Source organism: Anopheles coluzzii, chromosome 3, assembly GCF_943734685.1.
Source record: "Anopheles coluzzii chromosome 3, AcolN3, whole genome shotgun sequence".
NCBI lineage: Eukaryota > Metazoa > Arthropoda > Insecta > Diptera > Culicidae > Anopheles > Anopheles coluzzii.
Window position 1 is genome coordinate 26,353,306 of NC_064671.1, and position 15,463 is coordinate 26,368,768.

The 15,463-nt window shown below is 43.1% G+C and overlaps 1 protein-coding gene across 3 annotated transcripts; it reads left to right on the forward strand.

The window, feature by feature from the left end:
- The first annotated feature begins 1,272 nt into the window (after nucleotides 1–1,272).
- On the forward strand, nucleotides 1,273–15,244 carry LOC120959416 (ATP-dependent RNA helicase me31b). Of its 3 annotated transcripts, none has more exons than XM_040382786.2 (7): nucleotides 1,273–1,418; nucleotides 4,033–4,049; nucleotides 5,567–5,817; nucleotides 5,902–5,980; nucleotides 6,112–6,490; nucleotides 6,858–7,505; nucleotides 7,736–15,244. In XM_040382786.2, exons 3-7 carry the CDS (start codon nucleotides 5,771–5,773, stop codon nucleotides 7,903–7,905), a joined length of 1,323 nt encoding a protein of 440 aa, XP_040238720.1. In that variant the 5' UTR covers nucleotides 1,273–1,418; nucleotides 4,033–4,049; nucleotides 5,567–5,770; the 3' UTR covers nucleotides 7,906–15,244. The 3 variants fall into 3 exon arrangements, with proteins under 3 accessions (XP_040238720.1, XP_049465673.1, XP_040238719.1); XM_049609716.1 differs by having other exon boundaries at nucleotides 5,570–5,817; XM_040382785.2 differs by having other exon boundaries at nucleotides 4,033–5,817.
- Nucleotides 15,245–15,463: the final 219 nt, after the last annotated feature.

Genomic DNA, 15,463 nt, shown 5'->3' on the forward strand with positions numbered 1-15,463 from the left:
TGATTGCGCTCATCATGTTGATCCATATTTAAGTAGTTTTTTTTAATAGAATCCCCAAGTGCCACAAATCCACTAAACGACCACTAAACGGCCTCTAAACGACTCAAGTTCCCTACCTAAACGGAATATAGAAAGACTTCGTTTAGCAGACGGCAAACGACTCATGCATTCTAAAAGTAGCAAAAAAGCTGGTGGCGCTCTCTGTTGATGGGATACCCCCCAACCAGTTGAGCTTCCTCGCTTGGAGGAGAGCTTTCTCATTTCCTCTGTACTGTTGTATGGTTTCGCATTGAAGTTATGCATCGCTAGAACTAGAACGGCGATACGATTGTTTAAATGCTAAACTCCAACGGAAAGCACCAGCACTGAAGCAAGTGAGATTTGAGTAATGGTCGTTGGTGTTGATACCCACGTATCTGACCACACGACCATTCATATAGATTTTTGCTCAGAAAGTTATAAGGCTATATAGGTCATGATAAGATGAAACTTGTCGAAACACATTGCAAGAAAAGGATAGCAATATAATAATCAGTTTTAATACGCCATCTATTGATCAAACCAATGAAGCTGTGGAGCTTTCATTTTTTTCTATGGATATTCAATTTTCCAGTCGTTTAAGCTTAATCTGTGGCGCTTGGGTCCTTAAGTGTGTATAAGGCATGGGGTACAATATATGCAGGAGACATTTTTGCTCGTATTAGTTTTTTACATGCTAGTTTTTGGTCGGTTTTGCGATGGATTGTGTTGACCAGACAGCCGAGTGTTTAATGTTTTTAAATGATTGGTTTCAACCGCAGAATGAGTACTTCTTTGGCTACAGTATGCGTCTATGGTGGGTAAATGAAAAAGATAACGAGCGTTCTTTGTGAATAAAAACCTCATGAAACAAAGAACGAAAGGATCGTCGTTCGCGTTCGGTTCTTTTTGGTGAGCGAACTAGTTCGTTCGCGTTCGGTGAAAAGAATCGTTTTGCCCATGCCTAGTGACTAGTGTTTAACGTATTTTCATTTGTAATAACGAGACAACTTGTCCGTCCCTCCTAAATAAAAAAGGAGACAATTTTTGAAGCTCAGTTTGTTCGAAGTGTCACGTCGATTTGTCGGTGCGAAAACTACCGATAAAATTTAAATAAAACCTGGACGCTCCTACCGTAACCCGCTAAAGAAATCTGGCCACACTGGTTCGAGCAGCCTGTCGAGCAGCCCGGAACACAAATAAATCGAGCAGCTTGTGCGGCGTCGAGTAGCGAACTGCTAGATTGCCCGCAGTTTAGAATTGTTGGCGAATCGAGAAAGAAGCAATCGAGAGAGAAGAGAAAAAAAGTTCCAAGTCAAAGAAAATATATTTCCAAGCGAAAAAATTTAAACCGAGCAGCAGCAAAGGAAGCAAATCGATATCGTGAGAAACTAAAAAAGGTAATTGTGCTGGAAAACCACACACGGAAAGGGCATTATCTCACGGTAAAATGACGGTGCAGCACGTTTTTCCTATGTGCGATGGAAGAAAAATGGACGACATGCACGGGACACACACGGACGGACGGGTACACTTTTTTTGTAAATGGCAGCCGCCGCCGCCGTGCTCTTCTGATGTCCGTGTAGAGCGATGGTTAGGTTTTTTGGAACAAAGTGGTGCGGTGCGACGTAACTCCCGTTTTTTGTAGGGATTTTCGTTGCCGGCCCGAAGGTCAGCGAGTGTTCTCAGGGGATTGGGAAGGGGTGAAGGACTTCAGTTTCGTGGCCTTCGCGAGCGAGCAAGATAATCAGCCGAAAATGGTTGAATGAAATTGCGATTTTACAAGTCCGGTCCGTTTGCGGGGTACATTGTGTGCGTGTGTGTATGTGTGTTACCCAAGAGAAAGTTCCGCGCTACCTGGCGTGAGCCGATTTGCAATGGTGGACGACGGCGATAGAGAGAAGATGGATCGCGAGGTTCGATGGTGGCTTGGTTTTTTTTTAACGTCCACCCTAATTTTCATCGTTGCTGCTTAATTTTCATTGTTTTTTAACTTCATTAAAAAACGCGACAACTCTTTGTGAGTGAATTTAGGAATATCGCTTTACTTGGTCTGTTAATACCATTCCAAGCCGAAGGAACGGCGAAGATGGCGCAGAAAAAGAAGCGTGCGTTTGAGGGGCTTTTAGGAGTAGGCGAGGAAATGGGAAGGAAGCGGTAGGGCTTCGTGTGACGTGTTGATAGTGCGTTTTTCGTTCCCTTTTTTCTTCGAACGGTCGGTCACGTCAACTTTCCGGGGGGAGGCTATCTTCTACCTCTGACCATCTAACACTCACACGCAGGACAGGGGAAGGAGTAGGCTTTGGACGGGATTTTTTGTCCCGAAAGTCCCGAAATCCATCCTCTCCAGTCAGCATCCATGTTGGCTTGGCAACACAAACGACCGAAAACCCTCGACGAGGTGAAGAGGTTGAACGCACATAACCTCACTTTTTGGTGTGCGGGTACGGTTGCCTCGTTGTGCCGTGTGTAGGAAGGGAGGAGTGGTGCAAATTAAACAGTTTTCTTTAGTGAAAATCATTAACTCATTAATAAAAGATGCGTATTTTAAAAGGTATTGTGAGCAGGGGATAGAGGGGAGAGGGTTGACGAACGTCGTACACAGAGGAGCTTTGTTCAAGAATGTGAGGTTGTGTTTGCTGCTCTCGCTCTTTTTCCGTGGCGTTAACTTTTGTTTCGCGTATAACGTTGCACGCACTCTCGCACACACATACACATGCTAACAGACATACATACATACACACACATATAGTGAAACATTATGGTAATAATAATAAAAAAACACTGCGAATTGTAGTTTCGGTCAAACGCTGCCAACTCCCCCTCTCCTAGATGGGGTTGTTCAGGGGGAGAGCAAGGGGACAATACGCGAATCTTAAAGCTTTCTCGCGAAACACAGAGAGACAGACAAACGAATCTTCATTGCAATGGCCGAAACAAATACACACGCACACACATCACATGCATGCACGCACACACATACAAACACAGGCATGAGGCAGCAGTATCTAACGCGCGTCGTCCGTTTTGCCAAATTCGTAACCACTGTTGCCATTTGGCTCCGATCTACCCCTCGGGGGGACGGCGGGGTGAAAATATGGGGTTGAAGAGAGAATATACACCCCCACCCCCCCTACAAATACGTTGCATTTCTTTAACTTGCTACGCACACGCACACACACGTGCGCGCGAGCATTTCGCATAAATCCGGAGGTTCAGTGCCTACTTTTACCTTCGTATGGGATTCACCGGCGTAGCAAATGGTGGTGTTTTTTTGTGAAACATGGTAGTAATAGAGAATTCACATCGATGTGTGGGTTAAGTAGTACTACTTCACTATATTGAAAAGAGAAAGCCTTTCCTTCATTTTGTTGGATGGCAAGCAATGATAAGATAAACATTTGTAACACTTGATTAACTTCCCGCTACACACCCCTCCGTTCGAGCGGATAGTGTGAAATAAGAGGTTGAATTTTTCGGCAATGGTTGCTATGGAAGCCCAATTTTGTAGACAAATGTACCATCATTACTTAGACACACTTGTTCTAAAATGTTAACATTTACTAATATAGTAAATTAATGAAATTAATCGTTGTGGGTGGATTACGCTGAACCAACTGCAACTAATTTCATTTTACTATACAAATTCGTACACGTGTGTGTATATAAAAAAATGTATTGCTATTATGGCTGGTAGTGACATATTTCAATAACCTTCAATGGAAGTACTTTTATGTGCAGTGTTCCTTGCCGGAAAGCTTAAAACCGCTGAAAATAGACCCACTGGGCTACCTAAACGACGCGAGGGTCGTTTCCCTTGCGTACCATCCTCAATTTGCCTGTCCTTGTACTCAAGGTCCGAGAGATGTGGCCGTTAGAATCCATAAGGAATAGGTCTTTAAGTGCAATTAAATATTTTATGTATTTGTGTACAACAACAAAAAACTAAATTATATACTCATGAACTAATGAAGTTGTTCTTAATATTTATTTCTCTCTCTTTTTCAAATGTAGCGAATTATCCTGAACCGGTAAATACAAAAGAAGGGAATATTGTGGCACAGAGAAAAAACAACGTTCCACCCCTACCCTTTCTAAAGGATAAGGAAGCACCAGCATCCATTAGTGTGCGAGAACGATAAGCGCAAACTGAGAAATAGTACGCACTTCAAAACGATCCACTTCAACCGCTTTAAGCGAGCGCACGTGTGCGTGAGTTTGCGCGTGTGTGTGCGATTTGAGTACGAACGCGCACGGCAAAATTGTCTACATCGCGAGGGCAAAATTTGGATTTCGATTTCGATCGACGATAAAACCTTACATCCTTCCTCCTCCACGGCTCAAAAACGCCAAAGCAGATTCAGCAGACTCTTTGGTTAGAGTTTTGTGTTACACGAGAGAGAGAGCGAGAGAGGATTTCTTCCAGAGCTTGTTTTGTTGGGTTAAGATTGATCGCGTTTCCGGAACACACGTTTCTTCTAGGGGAGAAGAATTTGAAGAAGAAAAAAATCATACATTACTATTACCTGTGCAATCATATTGTACACGCGGACGTGAAGAGCAATAGATCACCCGCTCCCGGTCGTGTTATTATAAAAAAAAAAACAGTGTGTGCTTAGTGAGAGGTTAACGTGCGCAAAAACATAAACATTGGAAAATACGTTACAAGCACCCCTTCACACACTCACTCTATTGCACGTAAAAGCCGGCTTGCATAGCAGAGCAAGGTACGGTGTGAGAATAAAAGACTTTTTTAATTTATTTACGTTTGATAAAGCAGCAAGTGTGTGTGCGTGTGTGTGTGGAGAAGCGCTAAATGTGTAGCGAAGAAAGCAGGTCGAAAACGGCGAACATAAAAAGGATTGGTGGTTTCAAGCGAAGGTGAAGAAAAGTGCCCCCGGGGAAAAAAAGAGAAAGATCAGATTGAAAGCGTAGAAAATACATTCTTCCTACAACAATAATATACGTATATACAAACACACAAAATCACAATCACACGAAAAAGAAACACATTTCAACAGAACGTGGCGATTTGTGTGTGTGTGTGGCGTTTCGGCGCACCCGCTGTGAAGCAGGGAGAGAAGGCAGACACGAGGAGACACCAACCAAGCAGATGCTGTCGGCTGCGTAGCTAAGAACGACAAACGGGCATCAAGTGATTAACATTAAACGAAAAAATTGTGAATATTAGATCGGTAGTGGCTTTAGGCAGTAAGTGTGTGGGTATAAGGTGAAAGCTGTAATTTTAAGTGCAAAACAAAACCCCCGGTACCCGAACCCCGGCGGCGGCGGCGTAGGTGTGTCACGTAGTCAAAAAGCAAAGGTTAAGAGGAGACTCGTCTTGCGAAAAAAGAAAACAAAATCGGAAGCAGAATAATCACACCACAACCCCTGTGTTGAACCCCACCGTGAACCGTGTGGCGCTAATGGGTACAGTGTAAAATATTGCTAATACTTAGTACTACTATTACTACTACTACTACTATTACCACTACTACGGCAAGTCATAATTGTTTTCGGTTTATCGTTTTTAAACTGAAACTATCAGCAGCAAATACCGGCAAAACATTAGTCTACTTGTAATTTCGTGCGGAAGGCAAAGCAAATTGGTGCGCCTGTGTGTGTGTGTGTGGTGCACAAAAAATAGGAAAATTTCTATTGTTCAAAAAGTAGAGCGAGAGCGAGAGAGAGATAGAGAGTGAAAGAAGTTTATAAAAGAATCAAGAGCTAAAAGTCAACTTGTGTCAGCGTCATGATGACTGAAACGTTGAATTCGAATAATCATCTCAGCCAGAAAGGGTAAGTGTAGTTCAAAATGGGTTTGATCGTTGCTTCTTTTCCAACTTTATTGCTAATCTTGGTTTGCATTTATTCCCTTTGCAGCGAGAACAACAAAGTTGGTGACATGGGATGGAAGGCCAAACTTAAAATACCGCCCAAAGATACTAGAGTTAAGACTAGTGTAAGTAAATCCAGCCGAGCACGCGCCACTGTGAACGATCATTTTGAATCTGAATCAGCAGCTTCACAAATAATACCGACACTTCCGTCTAACAAAATTAACGTTTTTTTTGTCTCAATTCCCTTGCACAGGATGTTACTGATACCCGAGGAAACGAGTTCGAGGAGTTCTGCCTGAAGCGGCCGCTGCTGATGGGCATCTTCGAGAAGGGTTGGGAGAAACCGTCCCCGATCCAGGAGGCGGCCATCCCGATCGCCCTGGTCGGCAAGGACATCCTGGCGCGGGCGAAGAACGGCACCGGCAAGACGGGCGCGTACAGCATCCCTGTACTGGAGCAGGTCGACCCGACCAAGGACTACATTCAGGCACTGATCATAGTGCCGACGCGCGAGCTGGCCCTGCAGACGTCACAGATCTGCATCGAGCTGGCGAAGCACATGAACATTCGCGTCATGGTGACGACCGGTGGAACCAACCTGAAGGATGATATCATGAGAATTTATCAGAAAGGTATGCTACTCTTGCCTCGTATGAAAGCCTTTCTCTCTTGCCGCTGTTCGGTTTTGTGTGATAATTATGTGTAAATTTTTGGTTCGAAATGATACGCACGTGATTTTCTGCATGAGCATGTGATGAATAATTCCCTCAGCCATTGACATGCATCGGCGCGCCACTGTGCGGTCGAATGTGTGTATGATGCTAACTTACAGCCTATTTTCTGACGCTCTGTGCTAATCAACGTTGAGATGCTAATTATACGTTATCGATCAGTCGTTTCCGTTATTTAATTACAATATGATGATTAATACATCCCTTCTTGCTCTTTCTGTGTTTCTTCCCGACCCACCCGACCAACACACACACACACACCCAACAGTGCAAGTGATCATTGCCACGCCCGGCCGTATCCTCGATCTCATGGACAAGGAGGTGGCCAACATGTCCCAGTGCCGGATGCTAGTATTAGACGAGGCGGACAAGCTGCTGTCGCAGGACTTCAAAGGCATGCTGGATCATGTCATAATGAGATTGCCAAAGGAGCGCCAGATCCTGCTGTTCTCCGCGACATTCCCACTGAGCGTGAAGAACTTCATGGAGAAGCATCTGCGCGATCCGTACGAGATCAACCTGATGGAGGAGCTGACGCTGAAGGGCGTCACGCAGTACTACGCGTTCGTGCAGGAGCGCCAGAAGGTGCACTGTCTCAACACGCTCTTCTCGAAGCTCCAGATCAACCAGTCGATCATCTTCTGCAATTCGACGCAGCGTGTCGAACTGCTCGCGAAAAAGATTACTGAGCTGGGCTACTGCTGCTACTACATCCACGCCCGCATGCAGCAGGCCCACCGGAACCGGGTGTTCCACGACTTCCGGTCGGGGCTGTGCCGGAACCTGGTCTGCTCCGATCTCTTCACTCGTGGTATCGACGTACAGGCTGTGAACGTTGTAATTAATTTCGATTTCCCCAAGATGGCAGAGACCTACCTGCACAGAATCGGTAGATCCGGACGCTTCGGACATTTGGGTAAGTACTGTCATGTTTCTTTTTACATTTCTTATGTTTTTACGATACATTTCGCGCTACATAATTCACCACATTTCGCTGCGACCGTCAAGCTCTGGGAAGTGTTTCAATTACATTTTCTTTTTTTTATTCATCAAGTGCCCACCACGCACTATTGTCACGATTGAATGTGAAAGTATTTGAAAGCAAAATTTTAATTGTAAACTATATGTTCTGCCCATGCTAACTAGGTATCGCCATCAATCTAATCACCTACGAGGATCGTTTCGATCTTCACCGCATTGAGAAGGAGCTGGGCACGGAAATTAAGCCCATCCCGAAGGTGATCGATCCGGCACTGTACGTACCGCGGCCGGATGATCCTAACAGCACGCAAGAGGAGCAAAACGTCAGTAAATAAGTAAGAAGAACGAAGGAGAAGGAGGTGGAGAAGGGTGAGAAGGGTGAGCTGAGTCGTGGCGTGTGTGATATATAGAATGTTGGTGTGAAGAATGGTGCGCGCAGGGGCGTACCAAGAACGGAGAAAACATTTAATTTTTGCACAGAGCGAGAGAGAGAGAACGAAGAAGAAGAGAAGGAAGGTGTGGTGGTTCTGAAAGGTTTTGGAATATCGGGAGAACGAAAGGCAGGGGAAGCGAGAAGAGGAAGGAGATGAGAAATGAAGTGTACAAACTACAAACACACAACACAGCAAACGTACGTCACCCAGAGTAGGAAATGTGTGAAGAGAGAAAGCCAAATAAGTCGAAGAAACGTTTGATGAGCCGGAGCATTCTAATGTAAGTCTTTTCGTTATTATCATGAATGCCAGAAAGCCAAGGTATGTGCGCGTGTGTGTATCGTACGGTGCTTGCGCACTTTAAACAATGAGGAAAAGAAGATATTTTACAGAACCTAAATTAGAACAATGTTAACAGAACACAACAACGTACACAGAGGCAATAGAGAGGCGGTGGTGTGTCTGCCCCAGGGTGTTGAAAGATCGAAGGAGAACAAAAAGGTCAAGAATCATTCAGACGTCGTCATCACTTTTCTTAAGGCCAGAGCAAAGCTTCTCGCCATCGTACAGAAGAAGCACCGCACCGGCAAATTTTCAGTAAGCAATCGTGCAATCGAATCGTGAAAGTTCTCGCTATTGCTTTTCTCAACAACAATGCCTTTGAGATTGCGCTAGTCGCGTGGAAACTAAAGATATGATGTTTTCCTCCTTTCCTAATGTTGGAATGAACTTTTATTCCTCTTTAGAGAATGCGAGGAAATGTCATTGGGACAGTGTTGCACACTTCTGCAGAACACGAGGAGCGGGTAAAATAATACCGGGTACATGCTGCTTGTTGTGTACTATTTTTTTTTTGGTTGGGTTGCGTGGACAAAACGAACACCACCGTGTAAGAGCAATCCAGAGTTTCCGCGTTCTGTCCTGTCCAATTCGAGCTCTATGTGTGATAATCAGGCTCGATTCTAGGCGACGCTAAGAAGAGTCTCAGAGGCATTTGTAAGGGAAGAGTATTGAACGCTTTTGACAAAATTCACCACGCGCGCATACTGAGGGTGGCGGATCGTTTGCGTACAGGGCAAGCACACAAGGGGGAGTTAGAACCATTACCTCCTTGGCGTGAAGCGCCTGAGCGTTCTCTGCTGTGTATAGCGATTCATCGTCATCACATCCAAACGATTGCAATTACTTTTTACGTATATCGACTTTTTCTATCGATGTTGGAGAGCGTAAGAAATTGTGTGTGATTGCATTTTGTTGTTGTCGTGTGAAACAGGCAATCGTCATTCGGTGTCGTTGCTCAAAACGTTAGAGAACACTTTCTATCCCGATTATAGGCCAACAGACGAACGCGTATTTATTCTTACCACACATCATCAGGTGTACATCATTCCTCTCTTCGTTCCCCCGTCCCCGTATCGTTCTTTGTGTCTCCCATATTCGGTACCAAAATCATAAAACAAAACCATTATATCATGCATTATCAGCTACTACTACTACAGCCAAGCGTAGAGAGGGAGGAAGGTGGGAAGCCAGCAAAGAAAAAGCGTGAAAAGCGCAGTAAGGAGTAAACAGATCAGTCTGCGCGTGTGTGTGGGCTCCCTGTTGAGCGCGCAGAGGCAAATTTGGAAAACAAAACTGCGGGAAGCAAAAGCACAGCAGGGGAAAGGATGGATTTTTAGAATGTGATGAACGAAGAAGCGAATGAAACGTTTCTGTGGAAGGGATGAGAATATAGTAGGCAGACAGAGGGAAAACCGTATACAACAAACGTGGTTACAATAGCGTGGGAAGAAATCAGGAATTCTTGGTTTGATAAGATTATGTTCGAATCGGAATGTGAGTCAAACGGCTAATACTACAAAATGGAGGAAATTGTTTTGGACGCAGATTTTTTGTTTGTTTGTATTATTGAGCGCATTACATTTGAATTATTTTTTTTTTCGTAATCGTTATTTCTCTCTCGACGGAAGAATCATGGGTCGATACTACACATATATGTTTCTGACACAATCGTGTGGTGTGTTGCTCTGTTGCTGTGCTAAACCTTCCCCTATCGCGGGAAACGTGTGACCACCGTGTTGTAGTTGTGTGTTGTGTTTGTGTGTGGCAACCAAAATCCGCTAGGGACGCTTATCTCTGCTATCGGTGTACTACTGCGTAGTGCAATGCAGCAGAAACGACCCCGAAGCGGACTGATGGTCCATGAATGTGTGTGATAAGCGTATGACTGGGAATATGATTGGTATTGGAATGTGAGATGTACACAACGAGAAAAAAAAAAAAATACACGGCAGGCGGGGCTGCCCCTGCCAACACGTACGGTTTGCTATCAAGAGCACAGTAAAGCACACGGACGGAGCACAATGTTGAAGCACCAGGAGTAGTTTCAATACATTTGTTTTGTTTAATAGTATTCGATTGTAAAACAAAAAAACCTAAACTCAGTTTGAAACGTGTTGATGCGGGAAGACAGCTCTCAAAACCGTGACAAACGGATGGAACACCATATGAGAAAAGCATGTTTTCTTTTTGGATAACGCATTCGGAACAAGAGAAAAGAGCATATTGAAAAGCTGAGATACAATGAGAGAGAGAGAGAGAGAGAGAGAAAAGGAGAGCTGAGAACACAATGTACATATGAACAATAGATTAATATTAGCGATTAAGATTGTAAAGAAGAGGGAGAGACGGTGGTGAGAAAAGTCTGCAACAATCTACTTACGAAGCAGAGAGAGATACCTAAACAATATCGACCACAATGAGACCGAATTTGACGGGTGTGTAGTGAAGAAAGTGGAGAGGGAAAAGTTACAAACCATGATGTAAAAAAACGATCCACACAAATCAGCTCATGGATATATTGAAATCAGAAGTGTCTGTAACACCACAGACAAGCCAGGAACACATTAGTGAACAAGTCCCAATCGGAAGCAGTCTGGGAGAGAGCTCCTACGAGAAGGATTATATTCCTATACTTGGAACGGTGGTAAACTGGAGATACTAACAAGAATTGAACGCGTGACCCCCGACCATTCCTTGTGTCGAAGAGAAGAAGTGGTGGACATTTCGCGCAGTGAATTGAAGCACCTTTTTTTTTTGGAAAATTTTCGAGCAGCGCATCAGGGTTCCGAGGTGAAATGTGCACCCCTTAAAGTGGTGCTCTTCCCTGACCATTGTGCCACATGTTAACTGGATTTTAATGAGACTATTGAGGATCCATGCGAACAGGAAGAGGATGGTTGCAATGTGCAGGATACGTATTTTAGAACCCCGAATTTGCTCTGATGGTTCACAGAGGTGATGAACCTTTGAAAGGAGACGACTGCAAATGTGTTTCTTTGCTGTATGCTGCACCATCAGTTTGCGTTTGGGCCGCAGTTAGTTCGGGTGTATGCATGCGATGCAATAATTGAGACTGACGATAACAATTGTTGAACTGAAAGCCAAAAGCTAACATGACAAGCCTGCTCGCACAAAGAGAAAGGAGTTTCGGCTTTGCATCAAATCCAATTCTTGCCAGTTTTGACACCCTTTGGCCTGTGAGTGTAAAGAGTTCGAGGCGTGTAGAGCTTTAGTCAGTCGAGGAAATCCCCTAAAGATCATGTCATTTGGATCATCCCCTAAAGATCATCATGAAATCCCTAAAGATCATCACGGGAGTCATTTGCAAAGCTTTTTTTTTGATGATAACAAAACAGAAGGGAACAACAGCGACAAACACGCACTGAGTGCGAATATGAAGGAGGAGAGCCTTAGCCGCGGCCCCATCTTTGTTTTACTCTATTTTTGGGATCAGTGAAAGGACGATCCTCTTTTCTTAACGGCCTTTGACGGAATCCGAGATAGGTTTTTGTTCTGTGCATACTTAAAAAGACGAAAAAGACGGTGGTGGGCGGCTCGGCTGGGCTCTAGTGATTCAAATGCATCATCTTCCACACCATTTATTCTGCGATCCGTGTTCGATATGTGCTCTTTCAAATTGCGATACTCCTATACCCCCTACTATGAGGCCTTTCTTCAGCTCGACTTGAGCGGGGGCTGGTGGGAAATTAATTTAGAATAATTGTGCGTGCGTATGATTGTGAATGGAAGAGATGATGGTCAAGAATGGCTGCGGCGTATTGCATGAATTGGGATATTAGGTGTGTACGATGCGTTGATGTGAATGCGTGATACAGGAATGTTCGTTGTGACCATCGATAAGAGTGAATGTTGCATTTCGAATGAATGGGAAGCGAGACAAGATGAATGTGTAAACGTCTGTGTGCGTGTGTTAATTTACTTTTACAAGTTAGAAAATTGGAGCAAATCGAATGACGTCGGCTGCAGAGACAAACAAATGGAATTCGCGGAGTATATTCCGCACATTAGATTGTGCCATATACAGTTTTTTTTCATACACACCCCATTGGTCGGGAAGATAAATTTCTTTTGTAAAAGTGTGTGATACTCATTCATCAGGCCAGCAGCTCGATTTCCATCCAACAGCGAGAGTTTAACGATTACAAAATTGTACATCATCAATAGGCCAAAGTATCCACGCAAAAAGGGGAATCTTCGGTTGGGAAAATTATCTTCTACCAAAATGACGGGGAGAAACCATCATCCTTGTGTGTGTGTGGCCAATCGTGATAAAACCAACGATCTAGATTGCTTACCCATTTGGACGCCATTGGGACTCGGTGGCCATCAAAAGGGTAGAAGCAAGTCCTTTTTTAAAATAAAAGGATCATCATTAGATGCCTTTTTAGAAGTTTGGGGGCCTAAAGTGGTTTTTTCGTAGGATCCCCCTATATCGGTGTTGGCAGAATGTTGTCTCTCTTAAGTATTATTTCGGTAATAGCGTATGGTAAACTCATTTAACTCATCGACGACAACAAAACAAAAAGAAACGAACATACGTATATAGACGATGGAAAGCGAAGAATGTGACAAAAAAAAAGAAAAGAAGAAAAAACAGCAAAACAATTACTTCAACGTACCTGCATTTTACACGAAGACAATTAAGATATGAAGACATGTCCAGAATCAAAACGCTCTTTAAGAAGTAAAGATCTGAACTGTGTGTTTTTTTTTGCGGACGTGTGGTGTGGTGCGAAACGACAATTCTGTTTTGGTGTAGACCTCCAAGTGTGTTAATTCATATTGCCTACTACTAGTTGAAAATGAAGCAAATCCAATTTTAGGTTGTTGAAGGAAGCGCATTATATAAATTGTATTGATGAAATCTAATCGAAAAGCACGAAACACGTCCGTCGTCAAACAAGCCATCGCTTCCAAACATCCGGTCCGGTTTTCTATCACTACACCTTGGCTTGTGTGTGATCTAGGTAGTTAATGGGTGAAGAATGATTTTTTGAATAGCCTACGAGAATCAACACTTGCAAAATTGTTCCAATTCGATTTATGATGATGTGAAATTTTGTTTTCCAATATAATTTTGTTAAAGCCAGTGTCCTTTGTAAGCGTGATCCACATGCGGATGAAAAAAAAACAGACGTAAGAACGTGTTAAAAAAGAACTTAAACGCAACGCGGGCGAGAAACGTGAGCTCTCCGTGCCTATTAGACCCGAGACATACGAAAGCTAGTAACATTCAACGCCAACAAAACAAGCAAATCGAAGATTCCTCACAAATCAAAGCTATTTTTTCCTTAAAGGTAGGCCAAGCTATAATCCCCTGGCGGGTGCTGTTCACGCAATGCGTTCAAACTTCGATGAATTCTCATTTCATATTCCGACACAAATTGTGCACCACGACGGTATTCCAAAACTTCGATTAATCTTAATATAATATTTTACAGCAGCAATGCGATAATGATGAATTGATTACAAATAGCACTGATCAAACTTTGATTGAACTTCAGGACAAAAAAGCAAACAGTATTCCGAAAGCTTACCATGAAATTTGGCGAAACGTGAATGGCCCAACAGGGGAGAAAGCATAGAAACAACATCAACAATGGCCTATTGAAGATAGCAGTTTTTAAGTGGCTTTGATTTGTGAAACACAGGAAAGAGGGAGAGAAATATGAAGTGGGAATAAGAGCAGAGCAGAGTGGATATAAAACAAACATTAATTCATTCCCAATTATAGCAGAGGAAGAGAGAAAGAGAGAGAACTAATGAACTGAAGCAGAACAATAACATCGAAATGATACATCTCATAATTCCATCACAAAATGGGACTGCTACCACAAACTACTTCTGCTTGTTAACAGCGAGGAGAAAAAATAATGTACAAATCGGGTGCATGATGTGTGTGTGTGTGAGTGCGGGATAAGGCACAAACAAATCAGCGTGTCGTGGTGTGCGTGTGTGTGTGTGTGTATGTGTGTGCTTGCGTGTGTGTCCTCGGAGTGAGCGATTTTCTTACTCTAAATCTACTCCTATTGGTGTTAAGTAGCAAATGGAATCGGCGAGTTTTTACAGAAAATACCATCCAATCGAGAATAATATTGTCGTATTATAAATCAGGAGGAAAACAAGAAGAACCCTTTGTCTTTGCCCTATGGCGATGGAGCGGGGAAGACTACTAATGCGTTTGCGCGTGCGCGTGTGTGCGCAAATGCATCTGAAATGGCGCACACATCTTAACGGTGTTACGCAAAGTTAGGAAAAAATCGTTTTTAATGTTTTATCACCCACAACAGAGACGCGCACACCAACCAAAAGGAGTGCAACAATCAATCAATATCTAACGAGTGAGTAAAAAAGGAACCAAGAGCAGGGAAAAGTGGTAAAACAAATAGCAATGGTGTGGCGTTTAAAACGTGACGGAGGAGAGAAGAAGCACAATAGAAGAGCGGTAAGAGAAAAGCAACTCAAATCGTGTTTTTGTGGAAGAGGGGAAAGTTTTAACACACACGTTGTTTTACTACAGCGAACAAAATCAACCACAACAATGAAAATCAATCAGTACATGAAAATCAAGCAACAGAAAAATGAACACAAGAATCAAGCACCAACAGCAAAACAAAACATGTGAAAACGATCAAACATGTCTTCCCCTAATCTTTGGTGTGCAGGGCGAACGACGATAAATGTGAGAACGACACGGTACCTGAAATTTGTAAACGTTAACGTAGGAATAGGTTTAGACACGATTTTAACTCACAAAGAGAGATAGTACGAGAGAGAAAAAATGGAACAACAACAACAACCACAACCAGAAGAAAAACAACCCGACATCAAATTAAAAAAAAATGGGCAAAAAACAAAACAAAAAAAAAACATACAAAAGAATAACAGCAATTGCCCGAAAAAGAGAAAAAGAAGTAAAAAAAGAAGGGAAATAAAACTGCTATCGAACAACACCCAACAAAAAAAACGATCAAGATTTTTTTTTTATCAACAAATGCTTACATTCTATCACCGTTTTTCGTGTCATCAGTATAAAACGCACGTGAGATGATGTCTTTCAACAGAACCGACTGTCATAACTTTTAATGAATCTTTC

Bases quoted from the DNA above. Each gene is read 5' to 3' on its own strand.
- LOC120959416 (XM_040382785.2), top strand. From the start codon at position 5,771: ATGATGACTGAAACGTTGAATTCGAATAATCATCTCAGCCAGAAAGG. The intron at 5,981-6,111 runs GTAAGTAAATCC...TCCCTTGCACAG, and splicing joins ATACTAGAGTTAAGACTAGT to GATGTTACTGATACCCGAGG. The intron at 6,491-6,857 runs GTATGCTACTCT...CACACCCAACAG, and splicing joins CATGAGAATTTATCAGAAAG to TGCAAGTGATCATTGCCACG.